The sequence below is a fragment of the Carya illinoinensis genome, chromosome 13 (genome assembly GCF_018687715.1).
Source record: "Carya illinoinensis cultivar Pawnee chromosome 13, C.illinoinensisPawnee_v1, whole genome shotgun sequence".
Taxonomy (NCBI): domain Eukaryota; kingdom Viridiplantae; phylum Streptophyta; class Magnoliopsida; order Fagales; family Juglandaceae; genus Carya; species Carya illinoinensis.
Genome location: NC_056764.1, coordinates 23,761,154 through 23,774,090, shown reverse-complemented (window position 1 = coordinate 23,774,090; position 12,937 = coordinate 23,761,154). Strand labels below are relative to the sequence as shown.

Sequence of the window (12,937 nt, the reverse complement as noted above, 5' to 3'; positions counted from 1 at the left end):
GATGATATAATTGTTTTTGATCAATATTTTTTTATATATATTACAGCACATATATATGGATAAGGTAACTCAGTTGCAGTTCAGCTATCAAAAGCGGGTGCTAAAGGTTTGTTGGAAACTTTTTTCTTGTCTTCTTTTTGCCTAGATTAGCATGGGGTGAATCAAAATTGGATTTAACTAGTTTGCCAAAGTTTAGACATATATAGATTGTAGTTGTTATTATTTTTTCATGTGCTTTACTTTTAGATGGTGGTTACTTCAGTTTACATTCTAGTCATGCATGTCTTGTATTGTATGTAGTTGTTAATATAGGTTTTCCATGTGACTGTTTGATACTTGGATATTATAGAATATTACATTTTAATACTGTATAGATAGATAATATAGTACTTTTAGTTTGTTTAAGACTTGGTTTGGGTGTTTTTAACCCCCAAATTCTTTCTATGTACATGCAGGTATTCTTCCGCCAAAAGTACGTAAGGCTATTAATAAAATTGAAAGAACCATCTCTCTTAGTTCTTAAAAATAAAAATAAAAAGTCACAATGATGGTAATAGCTAATTGTAAATGGTAGAAGCATTACATCATGGTATTGGTAGTGGCAACAACATAAATGATGAGGATCACTAACCATGGTTATCTTGGTGGCTGTGACAATAATATTGTTGGTAGTTACAAATGTTATAGGAGCAATTATTAATTTAATACACACCCTTATTTTCTTTCAAAATATTATATATAGTAACAAATTATGATTATTTGTCCAACTAAGGGAAATCATGATCATGAAAAAACTTGGGTTCATTGTTAGTGTTCAAGAGAAAAGGTAGAGAAGTGGAAGAAAATGGAAAAAGAATTTATTTCTTTTGGTGTATTTATGCTAAATATATAACAGATACGTGTGTATGCACAATATCAATTGAAAAATACTTTAGCTACAAAATGATTACATAAAAATAAACTTATAAATTCATGTGGTTTAATGTGATACGTCAGATTATAAAGTTATTTTTATTATAAAGTAGATCTAACAAATTTTATGAAATCACATTAGTTAATTTGTAAGCTTATTTTGTATAATCTATTTGTGTATGTAGCATTTCTTATATCAATTTGTTTAAAAGTCGCAAGAGTACGTGACAATGGCAAAGAAAGTAACCGAGTAGGATATATCTTTATCCTATTTTTGAAGTGCATTAATGGTCGAAGTTTAATCAAGACACTCGAACTTTACAATACTTCAGCGGAGGAGTAGTTTCCTCGTTAGATATTGCGAAATCTATTTACATTATTGCCGTTTGTTTGTTATTCAGTAGTATTGGTGGCGCGCGGAGGTGTGCCATTTTCTGGGAAAGCTGCACTAGTTGGCCCATAAACTGTTATGACAACATGAGGGCTATCAATCTTGGGAACCGGTTTAAGTTGTTCAATATCATGTGGTACTTCTTCCTTTTCTGGGGATACAGTATGATCTACAGTCTTAAAATGTGCCATGGATGCGAGCTCATGAACAGAATCAACAATTTTCTCAGTGCACTTGACAACATCGAAGAGTAGAGAAGTCACCGTGGCAGTTGGTATCACTGCTAAGAGTTCAGCATTTTCCCATAAGCCTGATCTGAGTAGTGACTCGAGACTCTTGGCAGCTGTTTTCGAGTTTGAAACATGGCAGTTGGCTGAAGATGGTATACTCATTGTCCGTATTGCAGAAGCTACTTCTTTCAGTGCCTTGCCACATTCCAAGCTTATTTTCGAGCATGAATCCTGGATTTGACTGCGAATTTCAAGCGAAACCTGCAAACATAACACAATTCATGTGAGAAAAGCATCTTCATGACGAATCATTTGTCTTTGAAGTAATTTAACGACATAAGTTTTGGTTTTTTTTTTTATTGTTTTGCCCGCACATGGCTGATAGGAATTCCCTGTTTGCTTTGGTTAATTTATATTTATATACGTACGATGTTAATAAATTAAATGCAATGGATTTAGACATCAAATGTGGAATATGGGTTCTAAAGCAGTACTTGAACGTCGGAGTTGATGTAGCCGCTGAGCGCATCTATTCTGTAGGCGCATTCGCGAGTTAGGGTTCCAATTTTGAGGTATTGTTTCCATGGATGGCGGAACTGGAAGTGGCCATGACGAGGCTCCCATCTCGCAAAATTAGCCTGCCAATGGAGTGGATGAATATTATAGGCTTTAACTAAATGTTCATAGAGAGAGAGAGAGAGAGAGAGAGAGAGAGAGAATAACTTTTAACCCACCAAGGATTCTTCAGTATTTTTTGAACTGAGAACATTCTTGTATTCACCCAGAGACGACTTGCCGTCAGTACACTCTTCATCCGCTGTTGTCTTGAAGTATTCATCTCCAAATCCTATATATTTGTTGGATTCTGTAAGTATGAATGCTCCTAAAGTGGAGAAAGGGACAATAATTGATGTTTTGAAGTATTTATCTCTAAATCCTATAAATTTGTTGGATTTTGCAAGTATGAATGCACATAAAATGGAGAAAGGGACAACAATTAATTAGCGTGTTACTTTTTTGTGCAACTTTTCCCATTTTCTTTTGTCTGTCTATAGTTTCCTTCGCTTTCTTTCTGTCTTTTCTTTTTTTTAGTTGCTTGTGCATAAATTTTATGGGCATAACACACTGTTTTCCTACTTTTTTGTAGATGCATGTACCTTCTAAGAAGTTAGCAAGCCTCTCCACGTTGACAGCAATCAGATTGTGAAGATCTTCACCAGCCCATACAGGGCAAACAAAAATGGTTATGATCACACAGGCAAGCCCACCAATGATAATGGTGGATAGCCTTTTGTGCGCCAATTCTATTATCTCATCATCACGGAAACCGGATACAGATATCAATGAGAATGTCAATATAAAAATCAGCAGCCCATAATCATATCTGGCCTTGATTTTGGGGAAGAACCTTGTGAATGTAGACGTAGCAGCTGCAACGCATGATTAATCGGTATTAGTAGATGAAATTTATTTATTTAATAAAACATACATGATTGATTGAGAAGTGACAGATATAGAACATTTTGGCGAATATACATGCTCACCTTGCAGAAAGACCAAGAACCCAAGTAAAATGGGTTCACCTATGTGCCCAGATAGGCTAGCTAGGTGGTGAGCTCCAACACCTAAAGCACCAGCTGCTAATGTTGCCAATCCCCTGTTCAAACACTTTCCAAGCGTGGCTCCTGAAAACGATGTTAAAGCATCTTTAGTCATTTAAGATACACTCAAGAATTCTTATTCGCTTTTTCTTAGTTTTCCCAAGAGAAAATTTCAACATGTTTTAACAAACTTACCTACAGAGAATTCAAAGACGACAACCACAGTCATTACAGCCCACATGGCAGAGAAACCAAAATTGTCATACAGCGGTTGATAATAGTAGAATAATGAAACCAAGGTGAGTGCGAGTCCTACTTTTGCCGAATGAATAACTCTCCTAGGATCGTCTTGGGCAATCTTTTTCGTGTTTGCTGAAACTTCACACGCCTTGGCTTTCAACATCTCAGGCAAAGCCTTGAGCCACCGCCACTTGCGGGTGAAAAGTCTTTCTTCCTGATCTTGGTTTGCAGGACTCATGATCGAGACGGCAAAACGATGGCAGATAATGTTGCATGAACAGAGAGAAGAAAGATAAGGGCTCTCCGGATCGATGCTTTTGGAGAGCCTCTACGGGCCTCTAACTTATAGAGAAAATGCATATGCTAGGACGCTTATAATAAATATTATTTCTACCGTGTGACACTTTTTCTTGTCTTTACTTTGTACGGAGCAAGAAGAAGTTGATAATGCAGAAAGTGACATGAGTGCATTGTAGTTCTGGATGGACGTTGTTACCCATTAACCAAAGCCGACAATTCGTTAAGGTAAAGTCCTGTCATCAAAATCCCCTGGCTGTAACAGAGGATGTAAGTTTTCTGAACAGCCAAAAAGGTATTCCTACTTCCATTTTTTTTTTTTTAACAAAAATTATTCCCTCGCTGGTCGATACAACTACACTGGAACTCCAAATCTACCCGTCTGGAGTGGGACTCAGCCTCTGATCTCTTCCTCGACCCACGGGTTCTAGTGCTCCCCAGCCATGCATATCAATTGTATTTTTGTGTCTATTGTACGTCAGTTTTTTCTTCTTCTTTTTTAATTTATAGGAAATAAACTTCATTAAATCAAACCAAGGATATTACAAAGAGTGTTTATCAAGCCAAATAGCTTGAGAAATATGAGTGAACACCCTCCCACCACATCTCAATATCTTCAACATTCCAAACACATCTAGCTAGTCTATGAGCAGCCTCATTTCAAAGCCTATTGACATGTTGAGTTGTACAAGTCTGAAAATCTGTATTAGTCTTCTAGTCTCTTGAATTAAAATACGTTGAGGCACAAAAGAAGTAAAACATTGTTGCACCTAAGATACCATAAGTAAACAGTCATTTTCCAAAATAATGTTTTGTATTCCGATCCCATATTTGCATATAGTTGTAGCCCCCTAAACATGGTCAGGATTTCAACATGTTGAAATCCTTCTTGCTACATCATCTTCCTTCTAGCTAGCTACCAGCACCACATCTCCCTTAAAATCTCTTAGAATAATCCCAACACCAGCCTTCTTTTGACCATAGAACATGGACCCCATCAACATTTAGTTTATAGAAACTTGCAGGTGGTGGAATCCATCTATAGCTTGGTTGCTGCACAGGGGAAATGATTTGTCTTCTACTATAAGACCCCTTCTTAAGTGAAAATACATATATAATCATTAATCCAGGATCCATGCATTAATATTTTATGTCTTTGAGAAATCATATATATATAGACAATTATAATTTTTTTTTTCATAATATTCGACTAGAATACTATATATTATTATTTAATTCGAACTCATCAAAATCGACCACAATTCAAATAAATTAAAAAATAATAATTTTTATCGAAGAAATGTGTAAAATAAGAATTAAACATGAGTTGTCTATATGATTTTAATTTTTTTTTTTTTTTTTTTTTTAACTTTGACATTGTTTTGCCAGGGAGAAAATATAATTTGTCACCGCCAGCAAAATATATACAATATGGGTCATGCGATCCCCTACGTTACACGTACGTACCTCGATCGATCGATCATTAGGCAAGCACATCATGATCATGAGTTACATGCATTACTGTTCTACATGCAAGTGGATTTCAATCGCTACCCTTTTTACAATAGACACCCTGGCATTTCTATCCCCGGCCCCTCAGCCTTTTTATTTCAAAAGGACGTGAGATTAGTATCTCTTTCGATCACCATGCATTATTTAGTCATGTATATCTAGTGATCTCTCGATCCTCTGGTACCTTTGCTTTCATTACTAGTCCTGGTTGTGGCAGAGATATTGTTTTCATGAGTTAGTTCTCTCAATGGACAGCCCAACAAAACATACACCTCTTTGCATGACGGTCCCTTTATTGACCACTCCGTCGGTTTTCATTTTCTCCCATATTTTCTTCTTCTTATTTTGTGAATATTTATAGCTGGTAGGGCTCTCGTGCTCTCGTACCTTGAACAACTATATAATAAGTGTTGCAGATGGAGACAAAGAAGCAAACGGTGCATGGCTCACCGTTTACTATTTTGGCTTATTAGGCACCGTCCGGTGCTTTTGTATTGTTAGGCACCTCCCCAAGAATCATGCAGCAAATTGCTGCAATGTAGTGATCTACTCTCCTATAAATAGGAGAGCTTAAGAGTGCAGACAGAGTGTGTAGCAGAGAAGTGTAGAGAGAAAACAGAGAGTGTGTGCTGCGTGTGTGCAGACAGTGTGTGAGAGAAAAAGAAGAGAGAAGAGAGTGGGTGAGCAGAGAGAGTTTTTCTGTAAAAATCATTTCATAGTGAAATAACAGCAGCAGTGGACGTAGGCAATTGCCGAACCACGTTAAATTCCGTCCCTCCTTTATTTAGAATCGTCTCTGTGTCAAAACAGCTCCCAACAACTGGTATCAGAGCACTGGTTCGAGCTGTCTGAAATTTCAAGTTATTCAAAATCAATTTTTGACAACTCCATGGTGTTCCTCGCATCGAGACGAATCTGTTGCTTTAAACGGAATCAAAAACGGAGGTCGGACGAGCCCACAAGCGCCCCTAGAAGATTGGCGCGTGCATCTGCTGTAACCCACGCGCCCCACGCGCTCCGGAGGTTGAAGACGCGTGCACCACACGCTCCCACGCGCCCTCACGCGCGCCAGAGGTTGAAGACGCGTGCACCACACGCTCCCACGCGCCCCCACGCGCCCTAGAGAGGCTCGGCGCGTGTGTCATACGCGCCTCACTCTCCCCCACACGCCACAGTACTGTAGCGCGTGTATTACACGCGCCCACGCGTTGCCCACGCGCACTGTGCAGCGCGTGTATCTCACGCGCCAGACAGATCAGAACCGTCCGTTTTTTAGATCTGTTTTTGGCTAGATCTAAGCCATTCGAAGTCCGATTTCGACGATCAAATAGTGCTTTCCAACTATTTGGATCATTCCGGACTCATCCGTACTGTCGAAATTTTGAGATTCGGCATCAGTACATTGGATCTGAACCATCCACGTGTTGCAGATCATTTTGGGCTAGATCACGCCAGTTGGAGTTCCATCGCGACGATCAAATAGTGCTGACAAACTATTTGGATCATTCCGGACTCGTTTCCAGCTAATTCAAGTGTTTCAGACGCAACGGTGATCTTTCTTTGTTTGAATTTGAACTCATTTGTAAAGTTATGGCTGGAGAAGAAGCTAAAGGTGTTGGTATCGAGAAATTTGACGGTACAGACTTTGCCTACTGGAGAATGCAGATAGAGGATTATCTCTATGGGAAGAAACTACATCTTCCACTCCTAGGAAGAAAGCCAGATGACATGAGCAATGAAGATTGGAGTTTCCTTGATAGACAAGTGTTGGGAGTCATTAGACTAACACTGTCAAGATCAGTGGCACACAATGTGGGAAAGGAAAAGACCACGGCGGATTTGATGAAAGCTCTATCGGACATGTACGAGCAGCCATCAGCCAATAACAAAGTGCATTTGATGTACAAGCTATTCTACTTGAGAATGGCAGAAGGAACTCCAGTTATTCAGCATCTGAATGAGTTCAACACCATCATCAATCAATTAGCTTCAGTGGGGATTGAATTTGATGATGAAGTACGTGCACTGATTGCTCTAGCTCAATTGCCAAAGAGCTGGGAGGCCATGAGAACAGTTGTCAGCAATTCTTATGGCAAAACAAAGATGAAGTATCAAGATATTCGGGACCATATTCTTAGCGAGGAAGTTCGCAGAAGAGATACAGGAGAAGCATCAACTTCCAGTTCTGCCTTAAACCTCGAGACGAGAGGTAGAGGAGCTAGTAGAAGTTCAAATCGGGGCAGATCGAAGTCCCGAAGAGGCAGAAGTAAATCAAGATCCGGAAAATAAGTATAGTGCTGGAATTGTGGCAAGATTGGCCACTTCAAAATTAATTGCAAGGAAGCAAAGAAGAAGAATGAGCATGACTTTGTTAATGCCACAACGGAAGAGCTCCGAGATGCCTTACTCCTTTCAGTCGACAACTAAATTGAATCTTGGGTGTTAGATTCAGGAGCCTCGTTCCACACTACAGCACACCGAGAAATCATGCAGAACTATGTCACTGGTGATTTCGGGAAGGTGTACTTAGCAGATGGTGAAGCGTTGGAAATCGAAGGCATGGGAGATGTACCAATCAATTTGCCCAATGGAAGTGCATGGTTGCTACAGAAGGTGCGACATGTTCCTAAGCTCATGAGGAACCTGATTTCTATAGGACAACTTGATGCTGATGGGCATTCGATACTATTTACCGGTAGTATGTGGAAGATAACAAAAGGAGCAATGGTAGTAGCTCGAGGCACAAAAACAGGTACTCTATACATGACTTCAAGTATTAGAGATACTATTGCAATTGCTGATGCAAATGCCAACCTATGGCATCAAAGGCTTGGTCATATGAGTGAGAAATGAATGAAAGTATTATTATCCAAGGGGAAGTTACCAAAGTTGGAATCAACTGATTTCGACATGTGTGAAGGTTGCATTTTTGGGAAACAGAAAAAGGTTAGTTTCCTAAAAAATGGTAGAACTCCAAAATCTACAAAATTGGAATTAGTGCACACAAATTTGTGGGGGCCATCCCCAGTCGCTTCTCTTGGAGGATCGCGGTACTATATTTCATTTATTGATGACTCAAGCAGGAAAGTATGGGTTTATTTTTTGAAAAATAAATCTGACACATTTGATACTTTCAAGAAGTGGAAAGCCATGGTTGAAAATGAAACAGGCTTGAAGTTAAAATGTTTGAGGTCAGACAATGGAGGAGAGTACATCGACGGAGGCTTCAAAGAATTCTGTGCTGCAAATGGGATTAGATTTCAGAAGACTATTCCCGGGACACCGCAACAGAATGGCGTAGTTGAACGCATGAACAGAACTCTCAACGAACGTGCCAGAAGCATGAGGCTGAATTCAGGATTGCCTGAATGTTTTTGGGCTGATGCAATTAACACTGCAGCCTATTTGATTAATAGGGGACCTTCAGTTCCCTTAAAGTTCGATCTACCAGAGGAAGTCTGGAGCGAAAAGAAGGTAAATCTTTCCCATTTGAAAGTTTTTGGCTGTTTATCATATGTTCACATAGATTCTACTGATCGTAACAAGTTAAAAGCCAAATCTAGAAAATGTTTTTTCATCGGTTATGGTGATGAAGAATTTGGCTATCGATTTTGGGATGATAAAAATCACAAAATCATCAGAAATAGAAATGTGATATTTAATGAGCAGATTCTGTACAAAGCTAAGTCACAAGCTGAATCTGAGGAACAGCCAAAGAAACCTGAGGTTGTTGATTTTGATGTTACTCGAGTCAACACTGATCAGAACGAGGATCAAGAAAATGATGATACACAGATCGAACAACGTACACCACTCACTACTACTCGAAGATCTTCAAGGACAATCAGGCCACCACAGCGGTTCTCACCATCTCTATACTACATCTTGCTAACAGATAGTGGTGAACCGAAAAGTTATGATGAAGCTCTACGAATTGAAGATTCGATCAAGTGGGAGAAAGCCATGCAAGATGAGATGGAGTCACTGATGTCAAATCAGACATGGGAGCTAACTAAGTTTCCAAAAGGCAAGAAGGCTTTGCACAATAAATGGGTGTACAGAATTAAAGAAGAACACAATGGTAGCAAGCGCTACAAAGCCAGAATGGTCGTGAAGGGGTTTCAACAAAAAGAAGGTGTCGACTACACAGACATTTTCTCCCCAGTTGTAAAATTGACTACTATCAGGCTAGTGTTGGCAATTGTCGCTGCAGAGAATCTACATCTTGAGCAGTTAGATGTGAAGACTGCATTCCTTCATGGTGATTTAGAGGAAGACATTTATATGCACCAGCCACAAGGATTCTCAGTGAAGGGAAAAGAGAATCTAGTTTGCAAACTAAAGAAGAGCTTGTATGGCCTAAAACAAGCTCCACGACAATGGTACTGGAAGTTTGACAACTTCATGTGCAGTAATGGATTTACAAGATTGCAGGCTGACCATTGTTGCTATATGAAGAACTTTGACAACTCTTATATTATCCTACTGTTGTATGTGGATGATATGCTCGTTGCAGGGTCAAGCATCAAGGAAATCAATGAACTGAAGAAGCAGTTGTCAAAGCAATTTGAGATGAAGGATTTGGGTGCTGCAAAACAAATCCTTGGTATGAGAATTATTAGAGACAGATCTAATGATACTCTCAAGCTCTCGCAGGAGGAGTATGTGAAGAAGGTGCTCAGAAGGTTTAACATGGACAAGGCGAAACCAGTGAGCACACCCTTAGCTAGTCACTTTCGACTAACTAAGGATCAGTCGCCAAAGACGAAGGAAGAGCAAGAATGCATGAACAGAATACCCTATGCATCTGCTATTGGTAGTCTTATGTACGCCATGGTATGTACAAGGCCAGACATTGCACAAGCAGTGGGAGCTGTGAGCAGGTACATGAGTAATCCAGGAAAGCAGCATTGGGAAGCAGTCAAGTGGATTTTAAGATATCTACAAGGCTCTTCAGATACGTCACTATGCTTTACAAAAGCAGGTTTAAAACTACAGGGATATGTAGATGCTGATTTAGCAGGTGACGTTGACAGCAGAAAAAGTACTACTAGATTTGTGTATACGCTAGGTGGTACAGCTGTATCGTGGGCTTCTAAGTTACAGAAGATTGTTGCTCTCTCAACTACAGAAGCGGAATACGTTGCTATAACTGAAGCAGGGAAGGAAATGGTTTGGTTGCAGTCATTCTTGGAGGAATTGGGAAAGAAGAATGAAAAAGGCATTTTGCACAATGATAGTCAGAGTGCTATTTTTCTTGCAAAGAATCCAGCCTTTCATTCCAGAACAAAACACATACAGTTGCGATACCATTTTATCCGATCTCTTCTCGATAGTGGACAGCTGATACTTGAGAAGATTCGAGGAACAGAGAATCCAGCAGACATGTTCACAAAAGTAGTTACTGCTGACAAACTGAAGATGTGTATAGCTTCAGTTGGAGTTCGTACTTAAAGGCATGACTTGAAATAGCTGTGATGATTGCTATGAAGATATGTAGACTCATTTGTCTCCAAGTGGGAGATTGTTGCAGATGGAGACAAAGAACCAAATGGTGCATGGCTCACCGTTTACTATTTTGGCTCATTAGGCACCGTTCGGTGCTTTTATATTGTTAGGCACCTCCCCAAGAATCATGCAGCAAATTGCTGCAACGTAGTGATCTGCTCTCCTATAAATAGGAGAGCTTAAGAGTGCAGACAGAGTGTGTAGCAGAGAAGTGTAGAGAGAAAATAGAGAGTGTGTGCTGCGTGTGTGCAGACAGTGTGTGAGAGAAAAAGAAGAGAGAAGAGAGTGGGTGAGCAGAGAGTTTTTCTATAAAAATCATTTCATAGTGAAATAACAGCAGTTGTGGACGTAGGCAATTGCCGAACCACGTTAAATTTCGTCCCTCCTTTATTTAGAATCGTCTCTGTGTCAGAACAGCCCCCAACAATAAGTAGTCTCTTTAACTTTTTCAATTCTACTTGCAATGGACTGTACTTCTCTCATTGCTCTTCTCTCCTCTATCATTAGTTCAGAGGCACTAGAAAGGAAAGGAAAGGAGGGAGAAAAGTAAGCTACCTATTTCTCTTTTTCGAACACACCCAGATATTGCCTATTGCTATGATATAGCTAGGAACCTACATCCCACTTGGTGTGAACTTCATTTCACTGTATTCCATAGTTAAAAAAGTAGCATTGTGTGTTAGCAAAATTTCCTTTTTATTTTATTTTATTATTATTATTACTATTATTATTATTATTATTTGGTTTCCTCTTGTACCGCCATATATAGCTAAGTAGCTTTGGCGACCTTTCCTCTTATAAATGTTCCTTATAAATTATATTAATTGCAGGCCGTAGGGGTTATGAAATCCTGGCCACCACCAATCTTATTTTTTTAATAAAAATACATACAAAATTTATATATTCAGGCACTTTTGCGTACTCTTTTGTGCACTCCAGTGATATGATAGGTTATGTATTGAAAAAAATCAATCCAGTCAATCATATCTGTAGAATGCACAAAAAATATATAAAAATGACTGTATATAACATTAGTCAAATAAATATATCTATATGCAAATATATTTATTAACATGCCAAACATCATTCAAGTGAATCGGGTACATCAACTTACTTTAAAATTATTAATGTTTTGATATTTTTTATGAATGGAAATTTTATATGCAGGCCGGTGTGTCCTTAGCATAATTGATATGGAATAATTTTCAAGAAAAAATTATCAATTTGAGTTTTGTAAATCAAAATTTACCATGTCAGCAATGTGAATATCTTTCAAACCAACTTTCATATCCAAAGACTCTTTGCAAATAGAAATAAGGTTACAATAAATGTGGTGCCCTCGACCCCAAAGCACGTGGAGCTGTCGGTCCCGCCTCATACTTTGACGGAAGCCGCGACGCCAATTAAGATGTGTACCCATGGGTCACACACCAGCCCTCACATTTCTGATAACAAAGTGTGTGTTCACATATGCTTAATAAAAAAGTGTACAACTAATCCACAGCGAAAATAAAATAAGGTTATTAATAAATCTAACACATCAGTACCAAAAGAAAAATATCATAAATTCCATGACTAAAATATCACTACAACAGATTTGATATTTTGTGACGAATGAAACCATCAAAAAAATTGGCAAACTATCACAGAAAAGTTTTGGTGACAGTTTGGAACCGACACCAAAAATTTGTCACATAATGTATTTTGTAACAGTTTACTATACAACTGTCAAAAGTTTTTTTGTGACGATTGAAAGTCTGCCGTGAGATCCAATGTTCGAACGTGAAGTTTTTTTGTGGCAATCAAATTTCATAAAAATAAAAAGTACATTCGAACATAGTAAAATAACGTTCGAATATTTACTCGACCGATTAGCATTCGAACAATAAATATTTGACGTTCGATATTTTTCATTCAAATGTTTTATTTTTACATTCAAACATACACATGCTCAAATGTTTGTGATTTGTCTTTTAAATGTTTCATTTGCACGTTATTGTGTAATTGTTCAAACGTAACAAATTAAAATCTCGGATCATTAATACATACATTTTAACATTAAAAAACTTCGTTCGATCGTAACAGAATGAGTTCGAATGTTTGGATATATATGTTCGAACATAATAGTTTTTGTTCGAATGTATTTATCACACGTCTGTGTAATTATGTTTGAATGTTGATTCAAAAGTAAAGCCATGTTCAAGCATTCTTTGTTTACATTCGAACATACTGATCAGAACTAATAA

At 38.4% G+C, this 12,937-nt stretch overlaps 1 protein-coding gene across 1 annotated transcript; it reads right to left on the bottom strand.

The window, feature by feature from the left end:
• Positions 1-1,155: 1,155 nt before the first annotated feature.
• Positions 1,156-3,727, bottom strand: LOC122291462 (aluminum-activated malate transporter 2-like). Its single transcript, XM_043099185.1, has 6 exons — positions 3,330-3,727; positions 3,078-3,218; positions 2,691-2,963; positions 2,268-2,380; positions 2,028-2,171; positions 1,156-1,794 (listed from the first exon to the last, which is right to left on the bottom strand). The coding sequence occupies exons 1-6, from the start codon at positions 3,610-3,612 to the stop codon at positions 1,306-1,308; spliced, it is 1,443 nt and encodes a 480-aa protein (XP_042955119.1). The 5' UTR covers positions 3,613-3,727; the 3' UTR covers positions 1,156-1,305.
• Positions 3,728-12,937: the final 9,210 nt, after the last annotated feature.